Here is a 20,684-nt window from a genome sequence, read left to right as displayed (position 1 = left end):
GCGGGTGGCCAAGAGGGCCCACTTGGAGACTTGGGAATTGCCCTAGAATATTAGGGCAGGCCTTGTACTTGCAAGAAAGTCATGCATTAAAACACACTACTTTGCGTTTACTATCGTTTTCTTGCTTTCTTCAAGTATGAGATCTCACCCCACATCTCTATCCATTAAACAGAAGACAGCTTGAAGAGGGCTGATGGCTGATTGCTAAAGAGAAATTTTCATTACCGAGATGCCCTTATGATGTTCCCGAAGCGACACTTTGTGCCACTCCTTTCATTTATACCCTAATCATTCTTCTCGGATCGCTCCAGTACGATGGAAAGAGGGGGTCATTCCTTCAATCCAATCTCACGGACTTGTTACATTTCGAGTCCTTTCGGTGAACGTTGTTCTTTTTGAAAACTTAATGCCATTCGTTTGATGAGAAAGAAAAAGGAAAGGCTTGACTCAAACATATGGTCTCGATTACGAGGAATCTCGTTGGCTGACGAAATGGGAAAGGTGCACTCTTGGAGGGTCTTCTTCAGTCCGCTTGGAAAGCGTCCTCTTCGAGAGTTGTGGGTCTTTGCCGCTACAGGAGTTATTGAATACCTTGTTTAAAGGCTATCCATTCTTTCTTATTGATTGGTGACTTAAGATTTTGGATTTGAACAAGAAACTACCGACCAGTCCCTGGCTTTGGAAAACTAATTAACAGCATTCTCCTTCCGCCTTTATTTTGTCGTGCTGCTATGATGTAACGTGCAGTCGTCCCGATAGAAGAAAGGTGGACTATATCATCAACTTATTCCATTTGTCTATGGAACATCCATTTCGCTTAACAGAAGAATATATTCCTTCGGAACCCAAGGGGGCGTTGATTAAAAAACAAGAATTGATTTTTTTTCTTGCGATCCAACTAAAGATTTTGATTCCAGTGGGGACTGCTATGATCATGGTCTGACGAGAGGTCTTTTTTAGGCAAAAAAATTCTCTTTGGGGTGAGTACTACACGAGCGCGTAAGTCAAGTACGGAACGAGCCTTGCAGCAAGATTGCAATCCCAAAGCCTCCGAACCCCCTAGCCGCGGAGAAAAACCACTTCCTCCCGATCTCAGGATTGCTTCGATTCCTTGACGCTATGTGGGCAAACAATTCTTAATTGTGGTACCAAAAATATTGAAAAGAAGGTATTCATAGATGGGACTTTCCGATCATATGAAATAGCTGACTGAACTTGCTTCGTAGACAAGGCTCGTTCCGTAGCATATTTAGATGCAGCAGATGGGGATGCGCCTTATTCTTATCCCTCGTCTTGGGAGAGGAGAGTTTTCTTAATACCAGCAAGCACTTCCTTAGAGTGGGGTGGTTGGTCTTGGTCTATGATGGCCTTTTTATTGATTTTGACGATTAAATTTCTCTGAATTTGAAGGTTTTATTTTATTTATTTAGATATTTGTACCAATAGGATATCTGGTATTTGCTTTGCAGTGTGTTGGTTGCCTGCATTAAATTTTTATTTAGATTCATTATAAGTTCACTCTACTAGTTAAAAGTATTTAAGAAAACTATCAACGTTCCGTTTATAATCATTTGATTTTTGCTAATCATCGAGAGTCTAAGCATCTCACATGTATCGAAAATGAACACGCTAGTCAAACTAAACAGATTATCAAATAGGACTTAGATAACCCTTGAAATTGAGATTGTAATGTTCCTAATGTACCTATTTCTTGTTTCTTAGTTTTGATTTAGATGTTTGGTAATGTCTCTATATCTTGTTTCTCATTATTTGAAATGTTCCATGAAAAATATTCTAAAGATCGAAGGAGAACTAGGATAACTTTGCTTACAAGTTGCCCAATATGAGATGATATATCCCACATCCTATATCATCTCAATGTTTGAACATACTCGATTATACTCGATCTGAACTTCCCAGACATCAGAACTCCTCAGACATTAGAACTCATCATAACTCCCCACATTTTATATCATCTCAATGCCCCAAATAACCCCTAATTATCAATCTTTCCGCCTATTTGTTCATACTCTTAGTACAATCAAGAGTAGCAGCACCAGTTTGATAGACACAGCAATTTTACCAAGTGGTGCATGGTTTCTTTCCTGCCATATTTGAGGTCCTGAGATAATAAGTTAGTTACAAAATTGAACCAAGCAAGTTGTGACAGAATTGCTAGTTGCTGGAGTCAACGTGAATACCAAAACTAGGTTCTGGTGGCGTGTTCTCTGGTAAACTCCTTTTTGTTTCAATTTGGATAAAAAGGAAAATGAAAGACCAATAAACAAAAGAAGGTTACAAAACAGAGTTTGATTTTTCTTTATAAAAAAAGATGAAACAAAAGCAAAAAAAAAGAAGAGAGGGAGACGTTATCAAACGGGTCATCAAGACCAACGTATAGCCTAATGTTCGTTGTACTTCCTCTTATGCTAGACACTCTAGATTAGATATATAGTAAAAGGATAATATTATTGAAAGAAACATTTGATAAACATGTGAAATATTTATGATAAAGACATTAAAAAAAGGATTTAAAATGAACATGGTTGGTTCATGACATAGAAACAAAGATTACTTTATTCTTCTTGCAAAGGTCAACATGCTTCTCACACCAAATGGAAAGGATAAACGCTTTGGAAAGCTATTACTTCCACCTACAAGAGACAGACAAATAGAAGAATTTGTCACGTGACATACTGTGATTGAACAATTGAATAATTGACTAGACTACAAAAGGATGGATAAACTCCAAAATGCACTTATGTATTTTTCAAAAGAGAACAAACATGATTATATACATAGTTGAATCAATACATGATCAACAGGGAACAAGATTAATCATCATTTAAGAAATTCAAGCTAAACAACTTTCCAATCATGAGGAACCCAGAAATAGGGAGGAACTTCATTACATTTCAAACGGCAACTTACATGTTTTCCGTCTCTAAACTTCTAACATTCGGAACATTCTATCTTGATCCCTCAACTTCCAAATATTTTATTCTTCCCGTTCTTAATCTTGTCTTACTGGTCATCCACTAAAGAATTTTTGTAAAACCATTTTAGACTAACTGAATTAGCATTGAAACAAATTTTTAACTCTCAATGTTCCTCAAATCTGTATTATTATATCTTTAACAAAAGGGAAGCTTATAAGTAAACTTTATAGGGCATGTCCATAGAAGTAACCTTCCAAATAACTTCTCTCTTCCATTTTTAACTCAAGGAGTTATTGTTAATCAGGAAGCATTAGAATAAGATGACAGAAGAAGAACGGTTTTCTCAATTAGCAAAACTGAAGGGATTGAAAGGTAGCTGATAAACAGGTATCCTATAATTCTATAAGAGGATCCCTCTTAGCTACTTCAACTGCTGATTTTTTCTTCAAAACAAGTTACTTTGAAGGAGAAAGAGAGAGAAAGAAACGAGATTAGAAATCTAATTGTTCATGATTTAAATGTAATCTTGATTTCTATTCAAAATGTTTCTTAAACTGCAATATGATCACTTCATTGATCACATTGCAATCTCATCAAAGTCCCATCTACTCTGTAGCTGAATCGGTTTACATCATATCAAAAGCTTCATGTTGTTCTAATTTCTTCATTTACTTGATGAGGGAGTCGGTTTCGAGTTGGTGAGAGGCTGTTAAATCTGGAGTTTGCTTATAGATTAATGTTCATTTAGGCCTATTCTGAGCTTGGTTAAGCCTCAATTTTATTTTCTGTTTTTAAAGATTGAGTTTGCTTACAAATAATTTGTCATTTTAAAAAGCCTCAGAAAGTGAAAAATAAACAAAACCATTATCAAACGAAACAATAAGGCCTCGTTTGGTAAGCATTTCATTTCTTTTTGTTTTTGGTTTTTGAAAATTAAGCCTATTTCCTCCCTATTTCTTACAATGATTTGCATCTTTCTTAAGTACCATGGTTGAATTTTTAACCAAATTCCAAAAACAAAAACAACTTTCTAAAAGTTACTTTTTTAGTTTTCAAATTTTGACTTGATTTAATTTTTAGACCATTGGTAAAAAGTATTTAACAAAAGAAGAAATTTGGAGGTAGAAGTAGTGTCTATAGGCTTAATATTTGAAAACAAAAACGAAATGGGTCACCAAACGAGACCTAATTAACTTACCTTCCTAAATAAAAGTACCTTGTGTTATCTCTGACTTGACTATGAACTGTGCTTAACAATGAAATTCAGTTTACAAGACAATCATCCTCTTTCAACTCCTTTACAAATTCTAGCAGATCCAATAGTTCACTATGAATGAGTTGGCAACCCATTGGATCTAGTGTAACTCTTGAAAAGAATTGAAAGAAATCTCGGACACAATAAACATCTCATTTGGATAAGCTCACATTTTCTTTTCCATCCAAAACAACAGAAGCCCTCACTGATCATTTCCTTGTGCAAAAGAATTTTCCCTTCGAGTCATTACAGCTTTAGCTCTCCCACAACCAAGGATTGAAATATCCATCGATTCATCAATATATTCATCATTACTTCCATATATGGAAGAGTTCAACATCAATATTAAATATTAATCAATATCTTTGATATCTTTTGTAAATACCCATTAAAAAAACCATCTATTAATCTGTACATAAAGATTTAAACTAACAACAAGATCTATGATCTAGCTTAGAAGCAAAAAGAGATTAATTACTAATGTAAAGAAGAATTTATTTGTAGAAATATCCGTGGATATCGACATTTTATTGATAACAATCCTTTATTATATCCATAAAATTGAAATTCCAATATACATATCCACATGGATAATTGAATCCTGGCTCACAACTATTTGGAGAACTTTTGGTAACTTCTTGGATGGGACATTCTCATTTCCATCGTCGTTTTGACTGTAATAATAGTTCGATGAATAGATCATAGAACTATTATTGTAGTCAACAAAAAACTCAAATCACAGCAAAGAACCCAAATCTCAGAACAAGCATACTACTAACTGTCATCATTTCATATTCTAGATCCATGATTCACAAACACACTTATAAACAGAAAGCAAAATGGAAAGTAAAAATCAAGAGTCTAAACTGAACAATCAAATAATCACTCAATAGAAAAATGCAAATATCAAGAATATCAACTAAAAGACAGAACAAAAGTACCTCACATTGCTTTTGCTCTTTCTCCTAGGGAAGCTCTCTTTCTACATGTAGGAATTGACTCGAACATGCTGACCGGCAAATTCTCAGACAAGAACCCAACCGCAAATTCGATGGATTTAGAGCCTTGACTAACCTTGATTCCAGTAATAGGAAGCCATGCAAAGAGCTTCTTCACTTGAATCCCAGAAACATCGGTCAAAGACCCATAGCTCAATTTCCCCTTGATATTTCTTCCGTAATAGACCAGATCGGTGAATTTCACATAGCAATCGCTTTGGAGTTGGATATCGAAGCTACCGTCGTCTGAGAGAGTGTAGGACTGGACATTGTTGGGTAAGAGACCGATTGGAAAACCGTAAAGAGGAAGAAGATCGTGGATATCAGTTGAAGTTGAAAAAGAGAGATGGGTTTGAGTGGAAACGGCGAGAATCAGAAGGAATAGTGAGAATTTGGAGAGGATTCCGGAGAAGGACGCCATTGATGGAGGTTTCGGGTAGAAAGAGAAACAGGGGAGCGACTTGCCTGCCGCTTGCTTCGTTTAAATAATAATTTCGTCGTCTTGTCAATGATTCATTGCATTGATTGACTTGATTTTATAATATTCTTACAAGTCCTTTTATAAAAATAATATTCTTACAAGAGTTCATGTGAGAATGACTTTCTGCCTCCAAATATCAACACCTCCATCTTACACCTCTTTAATTATTGAAGACTTCGTTCTATATTAGTATATCTTTTTAAATAATGGTTAGCGACTGATATATATATATATATATATATANAGAAAAAATGAGTGAAAAATGGCCAATATATTTGGCTATTTAGATTTATAGTGGCCACATTTTTAGGAGATGATAATCCATATTTCTATTCTCAATTTTTTTATTAAAAATATTGATATATTTAAATATCTACTCTGCAGTTTTGTTAATTAAAAAGTTAACTAACTAATTGTTTAATGTTAATTATAACCCTTACATATATATAAAACAAATTGATTTTGAATCATCAAATAATATTTTTAATTTAAAAAATAACTATAATTATAGATTAAAACAAATTGAAATAAACTAATTGATTTTAAATCATCAAACAATATTTTTAATTTAAAAAATAACTATAATTATAGATTAAAACTAGAGATTATTTAATTAAAAAAATTTAACTTATTTAATTAATTGAATTTTTTTAAAGACTAATTACTAATTCTAATTAATAATTATGATGTTAATATATATTACTAATAAAAAGAGATTTAAGGAAATATAATTATAGTTAGTCATTTTTTTTAAACGACTATGATTTTTCATATTAATTCATAATAACGGAATAAATTATTATATTAACATTATTATTAATAAAATTAATTATATATGTGAATTATAAATTTAATTTAAACATATTTATAAAAATTAAATAAATTAAACAATATCAAGAAAGAAATAAAAAAAATAGTGCTAATATAATCGAAAATTCTAGATTTCGGTTTTTGAGTTGAACCACCCTAGTTCAGTTAAGATCGGTTCGATTCGCTTAAATCTGTTTTTTTAGTGTCGATCTTATTATTTAGAATCTATTCCAATTCAAATTCAAATAATGTAACATGACCAAATAAAATAATCACAATAAATTGTTACAATTATTTACAAAATCAAATAAATAATTTATAATTTTGAGTAACACAATTGAGAGAAAAATTTAAATTTGTTCTGGCTAAAAATACAAAATGGCCCTGTGTTACAAATATCCTATATGTAATAGAAAAATATAGGGCTAAAAAATGCATAAATCTTACTGAGTGGCCATTTATCACAAACACCCTGTAGCAAAAATCTTGCGTAGGGAAAAAAGGTCACATTTTACAATAAATTAAATTCTCAGACTTAGTTCCTATTCCTACCTAAACTAATTTGATTAATAAATTTTTCAATTATATAACTAAGGAAACTTGGAAAGCTATTATTACTTATTAATAATTTATATATATATAAAAGAGGAAAATTACAATAAATAGCAAAAAAAAAAAAAAAAATTGATCCAAATCGTTTAGTGGAGACATGCAAATGAGGATAGCCTATATAAAGAATTAGTATAAGACTCGACCACAAAAAAATTAATCTCTCTTTGTAACTCTATTAATTCGAGAGATAAATATTTCACAAAATGGCCATACACTATAAAAATTATGAGCTTTAATGTTGGTTTAAAACCGACATTAAAGGGATTTAATGTCGATTGACAACCGACATTAAAGATAATGTTATTAAAGTCGTTTAATGTCGGTTGTCTTTAATGTCAGTTTTAAACCGACATTGAAGAGGCGTACAATGTTGGTTTAAAACTGACATTAAAGAGCTTTAATAACACTATCTTTAATGTCGGTTGTCCTTTATTGTCGGTTTTAAACCGACATTAAAGCCCAGAATTCTTGTCCATTTTTTTTCAATTATTATCCATTTTTTTGTAAATACCACGTTCATTTTTTTTTTCAATTATTGTCCGTGTATTCAATATAATTATTGTCCAATCCATTTTTAATGTCGGTCAAAAAGTTAAAAACGACATGTCCTTAAAACCAAGGTAATCAACCTGTCCATGCACAAAATAAATTCTTAATTGCTTTCACAAATCCATAATAATAAGTCACAAAAGAGGAATTATATGATAATTTAACTCTAATACCAAGGTAATCAACAAATTACCAAAACTCATAAGGGTTACATAGCAAAATTAAAATTTTGTTAGATCTAGACAACTTTTTGTTGGATCGATATGGGAACTCTAGAGGGTGGTGAATAGAGTTTAATATTATTTTTTTTTTCTAAATTAACCAAATTAAACTAATTAATACACTTTTTATAAATAATAAGAAAAATTCAAATTATGCAACAAATAAGATAACAAAAAATGTGATAATTTAATTCTATCAAATTTTAGCAAATAAATAAGAACAAACTAAAACATACAATAAATTGCTTAAACTAATTGCAAAAAATAAAAGAAAGAGTTAGAGAAAAAGACACCCTAATTTTTTTATAGTGGTTCGGTCAAACTCGACCTACTCCACTCCCCAAGCACCTCTTGGGAATTTGAATAAAATCTTTCCGACTCTTTCCACGGATTAGAGCCCAACCGTTACACCACGGCTCCTTTTACGGGTTCAAGAGCAAACTCGATTCTTTCCACGGTTTAGGATGTTGGAATTTTTTTAAGAACACAATACAACTCTCACTAGAGTGGATTTACAAGTTTAAGCACTCAACAAGTTTATCCTCACAATACAATAACACTCTCTCAAGATAAGAAGAAAAGAAAAAAAAATTGGGAACTTAGAGAGAGCAACAATGAAACTTTTGAGTTTTGGGAGGATTATGAAATGTAACATTTGTTTATTTAAAATTTGAAAATTCTTTTAACGGCATGTAAATGTGATTCCTTAGGACAAGATTGAAATCTAGCACAAAGACATACACTAAACATAATATCGGGTCTACTAGCGATTAAATAAAGTAAAGATCCAATCATACCTCTATAAGTTTTTATATCCATACACTTACCTTTTTCATCTTTGTCAAGCTTAGTAGATGTGCTCATAGGAGTTTTTTGCAATTTTACCTTCATTGAATTTGAACCTTTTGAGCAAATCCCTTGTATATTTTTCTTGACTTATGAAAATACCATCCTTGAGTTGTTTGATTTGGAGTCCAAGGAAGAAGCTAAGTTCTCCCATCATACTCATCTCAAGTTCACTATGCATATACTTAGAAAATTCTTCACACAAAGATGGATTAGTAGAACAAAAATAATATCATCCACATATATTTGTACTAAAAGCATATCATTTTCTTTAGTCTTAATAAAAAGAGTAGTATCAATTTTTACCCAATTTTAAATCCATTCTCAAGCAAGAAATTACTAAGTCTATCATACCAAGCTCTTGAAGCTTGTTTTAAGCCATAAAGAGTCTTTTTCAACTTATAGACATGATTAGGAAAATCAAAACTTTCAACTCCGGAGTTTGTTCTACATAAACTTCCTCCATGATATAACCATTTAAAAATGCACTTTTCACATCCATTTGGTACAAAATGAAATTCTTATAAGAAAAGCAAGCAAGCAATATTCTAATAGCTTCTAATCTAGCAACGAGTGCAAAAGTTTCTTCATAATCTATTCCTTTCTCTTGACAATAACCTTGAGCTACAGGTCTAACTTTATTTCTAATGATATTTCCATTTTCATTTATTTTATTTCTAAAGACCCATTTGGTTCCAATTATAGAAGCATGAGAGGGCCTAGAGACTTTCCAAATTATAGAAAGCATGAGAAGGCCTATGTACTAACTCCCAAACTTTATTCTTTCAAATTGATTTAATTCTTCTTGCATAGCTAAAATCAAAATTGGAAACTTAGAGAGAGCAACAATGGAACTTTTGAGTTTTGGACGATTATGAAATGTAAAAATTTGTTTATTTAAAATTTGGAGAGGAAGATGGTTTATATAGAGATGGAAAAATTTTTAGAAACCACAATTAATTTGGACAATTGGATTTTGGAAAAAGAAAAATCATGGTGGAGATTTTTAAACTAAACTAGTCGTTAGATACAACAAAATATAATATTAAATTCCTTTTCTTTTGAAATTTCTTTTCTTTTATAAAATTAATCAAAAATAAAAAACATACCATGTGTCAAAAAATTAGCTGTTAGACACAAACATAAAATAAATATTAAATTCTTTTCTTTTAAATTCATTCTTTTTAAAAGTCAATCCAAAATAAAAAAATATACTATATGTAAAAACTAGTCGTTAGCACAAACATAATATAATATTAATTTATTTTCCTTTTAAATTTTCTTTTAAATTTCCATATTTTTTTTATTTTAAATCAATCCAAAAATCAAAAGTCCATCATATGTAATCTTCAATGATCCACCATTCAACCAATATGCTGCACATGTTACATGCAAATGGTCTGGTTATACCACGTCATCCACCACGGTATTTTCTCTATAGACTTGTTTTCGGTATATCGTCTTCGTTTTAAGCTTCGATTTGAGTGATTCAAGAGTGTTGAATCGTTGTTTCAACTCTATGCTATGGACATATTAAAACACTAAGATTTTCAGTAATTAAAAATTGAGTTTGTTATCATCAAAACATTGATTAATTAATTAATTAAAAAATTAATTAATTTGAGATTAAGGGCCAAAAAAGCCAACACTTTTATTGGTATATAAAAAAAGAGCGAGAACTTACTTTTAAACTATAAATACAAACTAAAACTTATTAAATATCCCCCCCCCCCTCAAAAAAAAAAAAAAAAAAAGTGCACACATACTTGTTACCATTATATAGTGTTTTTCAAATAGTCTTTCAATTGCTTCGTCGTTATGTTCTCTCCACCATCCACCACAGATTTGATACAAATCAAAAGCATGACTTCCTACAAGTAGAGAGAAATAGACAAACAACATATAATAAGAATTCAATTACCTCATACAAAGAATTTATGAAATTCAAGCTAGGGAGCTATAGAAAGACAACATGGGAATTTATGATTTTGAGTATTCATGGGAATTTGCAAAGAAGGCCAAGACATCATGTTCTGTTATAAACAACCACACAGAAGTTCAAATCACATAATAAAAATCCAAAATATGTCAAAACATAAGCATAAACATACTAAAGAGGAAAGGGGGAAATTAGCATCTCCAACTAAAAAGTTTTACATTATCCCTATAACTAAAAGTAGAAGGCCCCCAAAAGCAACACCAAAACTTCAAGCAACTAAAAAGCACACCAAACGGATACAAGACTTCAATCAAATGAAACCATAAAAAACATCTCCAACTAAAAGATGCTATCAAGGGTCAATCCTAGATTATCCAAACAAGATTCCAAGGACGAATTAGATTCAAATTGACGAAGAAGCACAATAAATGGTTAAACAAGAGAAAACAAAAGATTCGACGATGATAATGAAGAATTAACTAACCCACAATGCATGAGTAACCCACAAATTACCATAGTGCAACTAGATTCATTTAGACAAATAATGCATAAATATAAACTACCAAATGATGCCTAAGAAGTTCCACTACCATAAACCACTCAATGGAAGTCATAAACAACTAAGCTATGACTACCATAACTGCAGGATAATCATATCATTCCAACACTGAATCTAATCCAAAGTTTAGAACAAATAGACTTTTAAGATAAGCATCTTATAAATATTACCATGTACTTGTTATTAATGTTAATATGAAGTCCTTTTTGTGTTGGGTGCACCTTCTCCACTTGTTAACCTTCTTAAAACATGTCCAATGCAATCTTCCTATCTTCCTTCCAAATCCTCAAGAATCAAAATTTAGCCTTACACATCAAACTTGAACCTAACGAAATGAAAAACTTCACTCAAAATCATTTCATTATCGTTCAAATGAGTTAGCTAAAAAATTCTAATTTAACTAGTATCGTTCAAATGAGTTAGCTAAAAAATTCTAATTTAACTAGTTTCCGAAAGAACGTTACTCTGAAATAGTTTAATTCTTATCTCAATTTAACATATGTGAATGATGAATCAATAATGCTAAAGAGAAAGTCTAAGAATTTAGAGTGATTCACTTATAAAAGTTAAAGAACTTAATTCAAATTGTAATTATTTTGAAATTTTAGTTGACAACTCTTAAATTGAGTTTGAAATTGGAGTAACAACCTAGTACCATTCTTACATCTAAATAGGCATGTATGAGTGAACAAGTTTCATGCATCTACTAATAAAACAAAATCGTTAATGAGGAAATACCTTAATCAAATTCAATATAATTATTGGATTCCCATATCTCAAAACAAGATTCTCAAACTTTAGTCTTGTTGCTTCGTAATTCTGATCCTTCTTTGACACTGGTTCAATGCCGTAAAAAGTTTCTGAACAAGTTGATCACAGGTTTAATGCCGTCTCAAGCGTCTGAAAAACAAAAAGAATGTAATTACAAAGCAATTGAGAGAAGACATTAATGGCTACCATCAAACTGCCTTCAATAGGGTATAATTTCATCAATTGGGTTTTCATTATTGTTACAAATTAAGAACAACCCTCTTCAATTTCTTTAAAAAAATCTTGCTCAGATTGAGCAGATCGTGAAAGATGAAACCAGAATGGCAGCTTATGAGATTTGGACAATTTTTTTTTGAATTTATACTTTTAATCTCTCTTACATACGCAAACAGACCGACCAAATGGCATAAAATGTTCTAAACATAGAAGAAACTCTTAATAGGAATAAATGTTTATGGGTACGTTCCATTTCGTTTCTCTCGTGATATATTTGGATGAACCGATTTTACTAACTCTAAACTGAAATACTATCATACTTGCAGCAAGTAGCACTCAAACACCATGAATTTCTTATGACAATCATGAGGTGTTCAATGTTTTATATGCTTTATGATGGGGATATCAAGAATATACGCTCAAATCACAGATGTGTACTTAAGGAACTAAATATACAAAGGCTCCATTGGTATGAAAATCTAGTGAAGAAAGTAAGGCATACGAACCAGTTTCCTTCATTTCTCTGAGAGCTAGTTCACCAAGATCGACCTTTGGGAGAAGCTTGGCTTTTGGCACCACATTAGACATTAGATTTAAGACCTTAAGAACTGGTTCTAGTGGTTTCACATCGTTTGCAATCTTAGAAAGCAATGAAATCACTATTCACATACCTGTACAGACTAAAACAATATCAAAAAAACTTCTTCCCTTGTGGAAATGTTTGAACTTACTTTACACATGGGAGCCATAAGAACCACTCCAACCCATAGCTTTGGTTCTTTCCAGTGCATTTTCAAAGTAACAACTCCCTCCATGGATTGTCCTAATATGAAATGAGGTAATCCTTTCAATTCTGGTCTACCTATGAGTCAAAATAAAAGATTCGGTAATTGAAAAGGATTGAGAAATGATGGTAAGAGTAATTATCCACATACGAAGTTAGTATCAACCCAAAAAACCTTTAAACTTCTTGTATTATTCTATAACATCATCAACTAGTTGATCAAAGTCAAGAATGTAACAGTGCAATCCTTCCGAAAGACCGAAAGCCATATAGTCCAACACAAAAATTTCAATCAACACTCATCCGTTAATAATCAAACATCAAATCCTCAATCATCTATACCAATCACAGTCACATAATCAAATTCAAAACTCAATGAACCTGATTAACAAGCTGCTGAAGTTGAAGGAGAAGGTAAGTGAGGGAGCGAGCTCGAAAACTCGAACTCTGCGGCAAGGCGTTCTGATTTTTCTTATCGGAGGTCGGCTGCTGGAGCGAAGTAGAGCGATCAAAGGAAATTGGAAAATCGAGTGGACGTTTCTGGAAAAGCTCTGCCACTGGTTCCAAAGTCTACTCTGAAGTCAGCGAGTCTCCAGTCTTCTCTCTCCCCGAAGAGCGCATTCGAGACAATTGGTTGCCGGAAATGGACAAGGAGGGGTAGGTGTTGGCCGGATGCTTGGCCGAGTTGTGTGTTTCGCGTGGGTTGTGGGTGAGTGGAAGTCTGAGAATGATAAAAATTGGGGGGGGGGGGTGGTGGTGAAGTAGGAAATGAAAAAAATAGGGGAAAAAAAAGATAAAAAATGCAGATCTTTAGTGTTATAAATATACATTAAAGGTATACCTACAATGTTGGTTTAAAACCGACATTAAAGATCCGCTTTTTAAAAAAAACAAAATCGACATTATACATCCGGTTTCACCTTGTCCAATCGACATTAAAGCCCAAAATTCTTGTAGTGATATGTAACTCGATCTTAATCTTAAGTGAGTTATGAACTCCTGTATATTAGAGCTCGTCCTTTGATTTTCATGAGTGAGAGTGGCCCAAGCCATCGACTCAACAAGCCTACCATTTTGAGGACTTGATCGAATAGGGAGTTGAGAACATAATTTCACAAGATAAAATTCACTCTTTCCCGTATTGAAAAAGTAGATGTGTAGTTCTATTAACTATTGACTCTGGGAGGTGAACAATGGGGACTCACCCTCTCATTGGCTCAAGAGGGACTTAGTTTATGATTGAACCATAGATAAATTGTTCATTAGAGAATCGGTGGTACTTAAGGATACAAAGGTAATTATAGGGAGAAAACAGACATTTGACCTCGATATAATTACAAACAACTCGTGAAGGATCGACTTAAAAGTAATGATTATATCCATGGATGCAACATGTTCTACATAAGAGTACAACTATGGGTCTATAGTGATTTGTGTTATAGTTAATGAATGTTGATTAAATAATTAAAGAGTTTAATAATTAATCTCGAAGCACTAAAGCTTATAATCTGTAGATCCATTAGGTCCCCTTGCTAGCTCATAACTGATTACCAAGGACCAAAAAGTTTTGAAAGAATAATTTGAAATGTTCGAGAAACATATGCATTGTATATGGTGCAGTGTAGATACATTATAATATATAGTTAATTTTGACTGAGATTCAAAATTATACTATATAATATGGGAGATTTAATATATTTGAATATAATTCAATTATTAATTAATATGAATAAGATTCGTATTAAAAATATAGACTATAAGTTAATGTGAATAATATTAATATTAAAACTATAGGTTAAAAGAGAAAATATGTATCTGAATATGATTCAAATCTTTATTAAATAAAATATGAGATATTTAATTAAATATTAAATGATTATTTAATTAATTAAATATTTAATATTAATTAAAATTAATTAATTAATAACTCTCTGAGGCAGTTAACAATAGTTAAGCGCTTAAATCATACTCTGATACCAATGGAAGCATGAATTATCATGCAGCGGAAGACTATAGAATATTAAGCATTTAAATACGTTTAATTTGAGTTTTAAGCATGCTATATACATATGATATTCAAAAGGTTTGAACACATATTACATTTGAAGATACCTCCACAAAATCAGCTAAAAAACACCAAGATCTCGTTGAATTATCGAGAGGACTACCACCGAGATCATCTTTAATTATGCTCAAGCTAGAATGTGTGGTAGAAACACTTGAACAATTTGGGTTGATGAGGAATGAGAGCAAGGTTATTAATTCAGAAATTTTTCTATTTTTTCAATCTCTCACTGGTCTTCATGCATGGACTTCTATATATATAGATAAAACTATGTCAAATCTATCAGGTTGCATGTTGGGATTGCACCCCAACTTGAAGATTAAGCAATGGATTTGGGTGATATTCCATAATACATGTTAGCGAGTTTTTCTAAATTAGAGAAAAAACCATTAACATGAAATGATTTTATATAAATTAATTTATAAAAATTAATAAAAAAATAATTAATTTAAATAAACTAATTTTAATTTATTTTTAAATAATATTAATTTAATATCTAAATATTAAATTAATAAAATATTAATATCACCAATAAATCAATTTTATATTTAAATCATAATTTAAATATTAATTGATTTTCTAATTTCAATTAAAATAAACGTTTATAATTGTATCATATACAAACAATCGAAAACCCTAAATTCATACAGAAATACTTAATTTGTTATTCCAATTTAATGAGCTAGTAGAGGGACTTAATGGACCTACATATCATGAGCTCTAACGATATGTAATTAATTCGTTGAAACTCTTTAATCGAACTAATTACTATTTGTTAACTATCAAGACATATCACTATAGCTCGATAGTTGCACTCTCCTCACTGTAGATATATTTCTGTTCATATAAACCATAATTAGTAAGTCGATCCTTCACAGGTTGTTCGTAATCACAACTAGGTCAAGATTACCATTTTACCCCTATAAATACATCTCGTTCCTTAAGTTCCCACTGACACTCTAATGAACAATTCGATTCATAATACTACTTATAAATCAAGTCCTTTCTTTGTCATGAGAAGGTGAGGCCCCGATTGTTCAAGACCTAGAATCAGTACTTAAGAGAACAACCTATCTGCTAACCCTAAAATGGGTAGGAGTGAATTCCATCTTGCAGGGCTATGCCCCCAGCTATTCATCTGGTCTTATCTCCAAAATGGAAGGCTTATTGAGCAGTGCTATTGGACTACTCTCACCCATGCAGATCAAGGGATAATCTCGAATAAACAGGAGTTCATAACTAGTTCAGGATTAAGATCGAGTTATCGTAGGTTACTTAAAAATGAAATAGTCAATTTTAACAGTAAACGATCGTTATAAAAAAAAGTGACTATTTCGTGTTCGAGTCTATATGCAAACTCATTGCATAGGATGCCCCTCATTCACATGTCTCTACATGAATGATCTGTGGATCACATCATTTGTATTACTTATACAAAATAGGCCGCATCCAATAGTGTTACCAGGATGAGATATCCAATTTCATCCATATACTTATTAGACCATTTAGGCTATATATACTATTAACTTGATCCTGTTTATGTCACCACATAAAATTAAAATACTCATACTATAGCCATGGATACGTTTATTGGATTTTCATAATAGAATGCAAAATCAACAATTTTATTGAATAAAATACTCAATAATATTTTATTGATAAATAGAATGTTTAACATGAATTGCGAGTTTTAAGACATTCCTAACAACAGTCACCTGGTAAAATACACAAAAACTCTCTCTAAAAAACAATTACAGAAGAACAGTTCTCTATAATTTTGCTTCTTTCTCCTAATTCTCTATTCTCTTTCAAAATGCACTGCCACAAATGGGTTCTTGCTAGAGCCATAGCAAGGAAGACTTTTTGGAGGCTTTATCACACAGAAGAGGAATTTATTTCACCAAAAGAGAAGAATTGTTGAAGAAGTTTTTTCAAAGATAATTCATCTTTCAATTTTAAATTCATGCTTAACCTAAATAATGTATACAATATGTGATGTCTGCGTCTTTATTTCTTAATTTTATGTAATTTTCATCTTCCTAAAATAAAATTAAAAGCGATAAAACGCTTCATTTGGGGAATTTGATCCCATCACAACACTCATCTAAATTTTATTTAAATGGTAATATTTCATGTGTAACTTATATATTTTATATTTCGTATATTAGTCAAAGTCCATGAATCATATAAAATGTACGAGCACTTATTGACTGAAAAATAGGATATACGAATGATAATTTTAATATATCAATTGTTAACTTTTAGACTTTATATTTGGTAGATTAGTCAATTGATATACAAGATAAAAAATCTATCAGATAATTTACCAAATATAAATTATATCAAATTTACTATTGTTGTACATGCTGATACACCAATAAAGGTAGATTTGGAAGAATAAAAACGAAAATCTGCTTCAATCTTTTTTTGCTATATTTGCAAAATTTGAAAAATCATTACTAAAATTTGTAATTTTAAGAATGTTCTTTTACTATTCTTGCAAGTGCCCCTTTTAAAAAAGGAGGTGGAGCACACGCGTGTGTGCAAACCGATCCACCCGACCCAATTTCACGACCCCACATGCACAATTGGTTGGCTGACACCGAACCACGATGAAGCATTGGGTTTGACGGTTTGGTCGGTGCGATTTTTCCTAAAAATCGATTCTACACTTTTCTTCATTATTTTGGTAGTTCAATTATGGTTTTGCTCCAAAAAAAAAAAAAAAAAAAGTTGAACCAACTCAATACACCCAACATCAATGCAAATGGTAAGATATTGATGTTTATAGACTTTTCTTCTGGCACTTTATGAGCACTCAATAAGGAATGAAAAACTAATCCTATTTTGAGAATATGAAAGGTTCCATTGTTAATGAGAAAATGAAAGTTTTAGCATTAAACTTGATTCTTTTGGTTTTTTTAATTTTTTAATTTTTTAATTTTTTTTAGCCAATAATGTCCATTGAGTTCTTTGGGAGTTTTGTTTATGTGAGAAGTTATAAGCATTTAGTATTAGTTATGGTTTCTTAACCATTGAGATTCTATGGTTATCTGTAAGCCTACATAAAGGCATATTTAAGTTAAATGAAATTATGACTTTCTCCCCACTTATATGATTCACACTTTTTCTCTTCTAAAATCCTACCCTCCATTATGGACATATGAAATGAAACAACTTGTTGCGAGGAAGCCAAGGAAGATTACTATAAAATGCTATACTAATTTTAATTAGGGGAAAAAGAAGCATCAATTGATACCTAGATAGGTAATTAACATATATGTCAATATTCTTACAAAGAAGACCATGCAAAATATTAGAGAAAAGTTTTTTCCTCAAATCATGTTACAAATAAAGAGAGAGGGGGGAAACAAATTTTCAAAGCTCCAAAGCAACCCAAAAGGATTGTGACCCATATTAATATACAATACACAAATTACAATTGACATATATATCCCTTTCTAGTGGAATTTAAGGCTGGTCAAAACATTGTTGTTGACAGGGTCAGATAAATGATCCAAAAGGTTTTGGTAAGGCCCAACACCAGTGACAAGTCCTTGTACAAAATAACCCAATATTGCCAACATTGCAAGCCTTCCATTCTTCACTTCCTTCAGCTTCAAATCCTTCAATGACTTCTCATCTTTCCCAAACCCTAATGGATTGAACAAGGGCCCACCTGGGTATGCTGGGTCCCCTGACCCACCCAAGAACTTTTCTAGGCCCAAAAAGTATTGTTTCCCCATGGACCCTGGCTTGGCCCAATCTTGAAATCTTCTGTGTTCAGCAAAGCCCATTAGAGCCATTTCAAACACAAACAGTGTGTATGGGTCTGCCCAATAGTTGTAGGTCCCTGCTGGTGGGATGACTCCTGTTTTGAACCATGGGAGGGCTGTTTCTGGTGGGATTAGCCCTAGTGATCCAAAGATCTCTGGGGCAATGGCTCCCGCTGCTCCCAACATCGCGAACCTCCCGTTGATCACTTCGCCGTATGCTAACCATCTTGGCTCGATGAACCCTCCTGTGCCCTCGGGGTCCGACAGCCCCAATGGGTCGAACCCGTAATCGCCCGGGAGACTATCAATTTACAAAGCAATTCAAATTAATACTTTTTAAAACTTGCTCTATTTGATAACATTCTTGTTTACGAGAAATCGGTGAATTCTTTTTTTTTTTTTTTGGTTAATACCTTCCATCCAAGTAAGAAAGACTTTGTTTTGAGGCAAACCATAGTTGTCTATCTGCTCCTTGCTGCAATATTAATAACATAATATTAAATCTCATAACTAAACTAACTCCAACAAATAATATTTGACTTTAGAAAAAGGTCGTAGTTGCATTCTTCAATGAGCTATGCTCAAACTACTCCCTTGAAAATTAAATTCAATAGTTAAGATCTCGTTTGATAATTATTTGATTTTTAATTTTTGATTTTTTAAGGTTTAAGGTTATAAACGCTATTTCTATCTAATAATTTCTTTATTTTCATACCTACTTTTCACTAATAATTTAAAAAATTGAGTAAAAAAAAAAGTAATTTCCGTGTTCAAAACTTAACTAACAACTAAAGTGTTTCTCCAATAACACTAATATAAAAATTAGTATAAAAGAAGCATAAATATAAAAAACATAATAACAAAAACAAAGTTATTGACAAATGGAACCTAAGTCATGACAGTAAATTTAATCTTTTTACATGAAAGCTAGCACAATACTGGACAAATGATTACGAACGTGAATCAAAGAGAAAACAAGAGTTCAAACACAAGATCACTGGTTATAATACCATATTAAACACTAATAACAGTAAGAATCCAAACACAAGTAGAGATAAAAGGAAAAGAAAAACTAACCTTAACAGGAGGAGTGGCTTCAGCTCTAACAACAAAAGAAGCTGCTTTCCTTGAAGATCCAAAAGAAGGTTTTGCCCCTAATCTCTGTCTGGCTGCACCAACTGAAGAAGTTAAAGAAGATGAAACAAGTGCCTGAGTAGCCATATTAGCCTTAGTTTTTTCAAAGCAAAAAATGGGAGAGAAAGGGTTATTGGTGAAGTGATGATGTGAGAGGAAGGAATAGGAATAATAAAATGGAAATGGGAAAGAATAAGATAAGCTAGAGGTTGAAGAGAGGCAGATTTTAGAATCCAAATTCTGGTTGAGATTTCAAGTGTCCCAGGTTTTGGATTGGGTTGGGATCTAACAATCCAACTACAACTGTCCACCTGGATCTCATGGCTTTCCAGATAAGAGATATTGTCTCATCCACTTCTTTACTTGTTTTTTTCAACTATTTTTACTTTTTAATTACATTGTCTATGGTCATTTGATGATTATTGAGCTTTACTTTGAGATTGTTATAATACTTAAAATAATAATTTTTAATCTTAAAAAAAGTAAACTTATAAATAGTGTTGGATACATTTTAATTTAAATTATGAAAGGTGTATAAATATACTCAATTCTTGTGATTTAGTTTATCATGATTAAAGTATACCTACTAATAATAAAAAAAAGAGACACCTTTTTGGTCCTAGGTAGATCTAGTTTTCATTTCGGTTTATCCTCCTAAATATTATTTGTTTGAAATGTTATGTTGATTATTAAAATTTGTGGATATTATATTCTCTGGGTTATGTTTAT

General features: G+C 31.8%; 2 protein-coding genes across 3 annotated transcripts; both read right to left on the bottom strand.

Annotated features, from left to right (window-relative positions):
- Positions 1-2,450: 2,450 nt before the first annotated feature.
- Positions 2,451-5,715, bottom strand: LOC120072336. 2 transcript variants are annotated; one of them, XM_039024806.1, is made up of 2 exons: positions 5,141-5,715; positions 2,451-2,654 (listed from the first exon to the last, which is right to left on the bottom strand). In XM_039024806.1, the coding sequence occupies exons 1-2, from the start codon at positions 5,611-5,613 to the stop codon at positions 2,645-2,647; spliced, it is 483 nt and encodes a 160-aa protein (XP_038880734.1). In that variant the 5' UTR covers positions 5,614-5,715; the 3' UTR covers positions 2,451-2,644. The 2 variants fall into 2 exon arrangements, with proteins under 2 accessions (XP_038880734.1, XP_038880736.1); XM_039024808.1 differs by having other exon boundaries at positions 5,136-5,714.
- A 12,560-nt stretch (positions 5,716-18,275) lies between these two features.
- On the bottom strand, positions 18,276-20,148 carry LOC120071564 (photosystem I chlorophyll a/b-binding protein 3-1, chloroplastic). Its single transcript, XM_039023902.1, has 3 exons — positions 19,899-20,148; positions 19,235-19,296; positions 18,276-19,122 (listed from the first exon to the last, which is right to left on the bottom strand). Exons 1-3 carry the CDS (start codon positions 20,040-20,042, stop codon positions 18,507-18,509), a joined length of 822 nt encoding a protein of 273 aa, XP_038879830.1. The 5' UTR covers positions 20,043-20,148; the 3' UTR covers positions 18,276-18,506.
- Positions 20,149-20,684: the final 536 nt, after the last annotated feature.

This window comes from Benincasa hispida, chromosome 2 (assembly GCF_009727055.1).
Source record: "Benincasa hispida cultivar B227 chromosome 2, ASM972705v1, whole genome shotgun sequence".
Classification (NCBI taxonomy): domain Eukaryota; kingdom Viridiplantae; phylum Streptophyta; class Magnoliopsida; order Cucurbitales; family Cucurbitaceae; genus Benincasa; species Benincasa hispida.
The sequence above is the reverse complement of the archived record's forward strand: the minus strand, read 5'-3'. Positions and strand labels throughout refer to the sequence as shown.

What these genes read in the sequence shown, in the direction of transcription:
- LOC120072336 (XM_039024806.1), bottom strand. Translation starts at nt 5,613, where the DNA reads ATGGCGTCCTTCTCCGGAATCCTCTCCAAATTCTCACTATTCCTTCTG.
- LOC120071564 (XM_039023902.1), bottom strand. Translation starts at nt 20,042, where the DNA reads ATGGCTACTCAGGCACTTGTTTCATCTTCTTTAACTTCTTCAGTTGGT. An exon ending in AAGCCACTCCTCCTGTTAAG is followed by an intron (nt 19,297 to 19,898) that starts GTTAGTTTTTCT and finishes TTAATATTGCAG; the next exon opens with CAAGGAGCAGATAGACAACT. An exon ending in CTTTCTTACTTGGATGGAAG is followed by an intron (nt 19,123 to 19,234) that starts GTATTAACCAAA and finishes GTAAATTGATAG; the next exon opens with TCTCCCGGGCGATTACGGGT.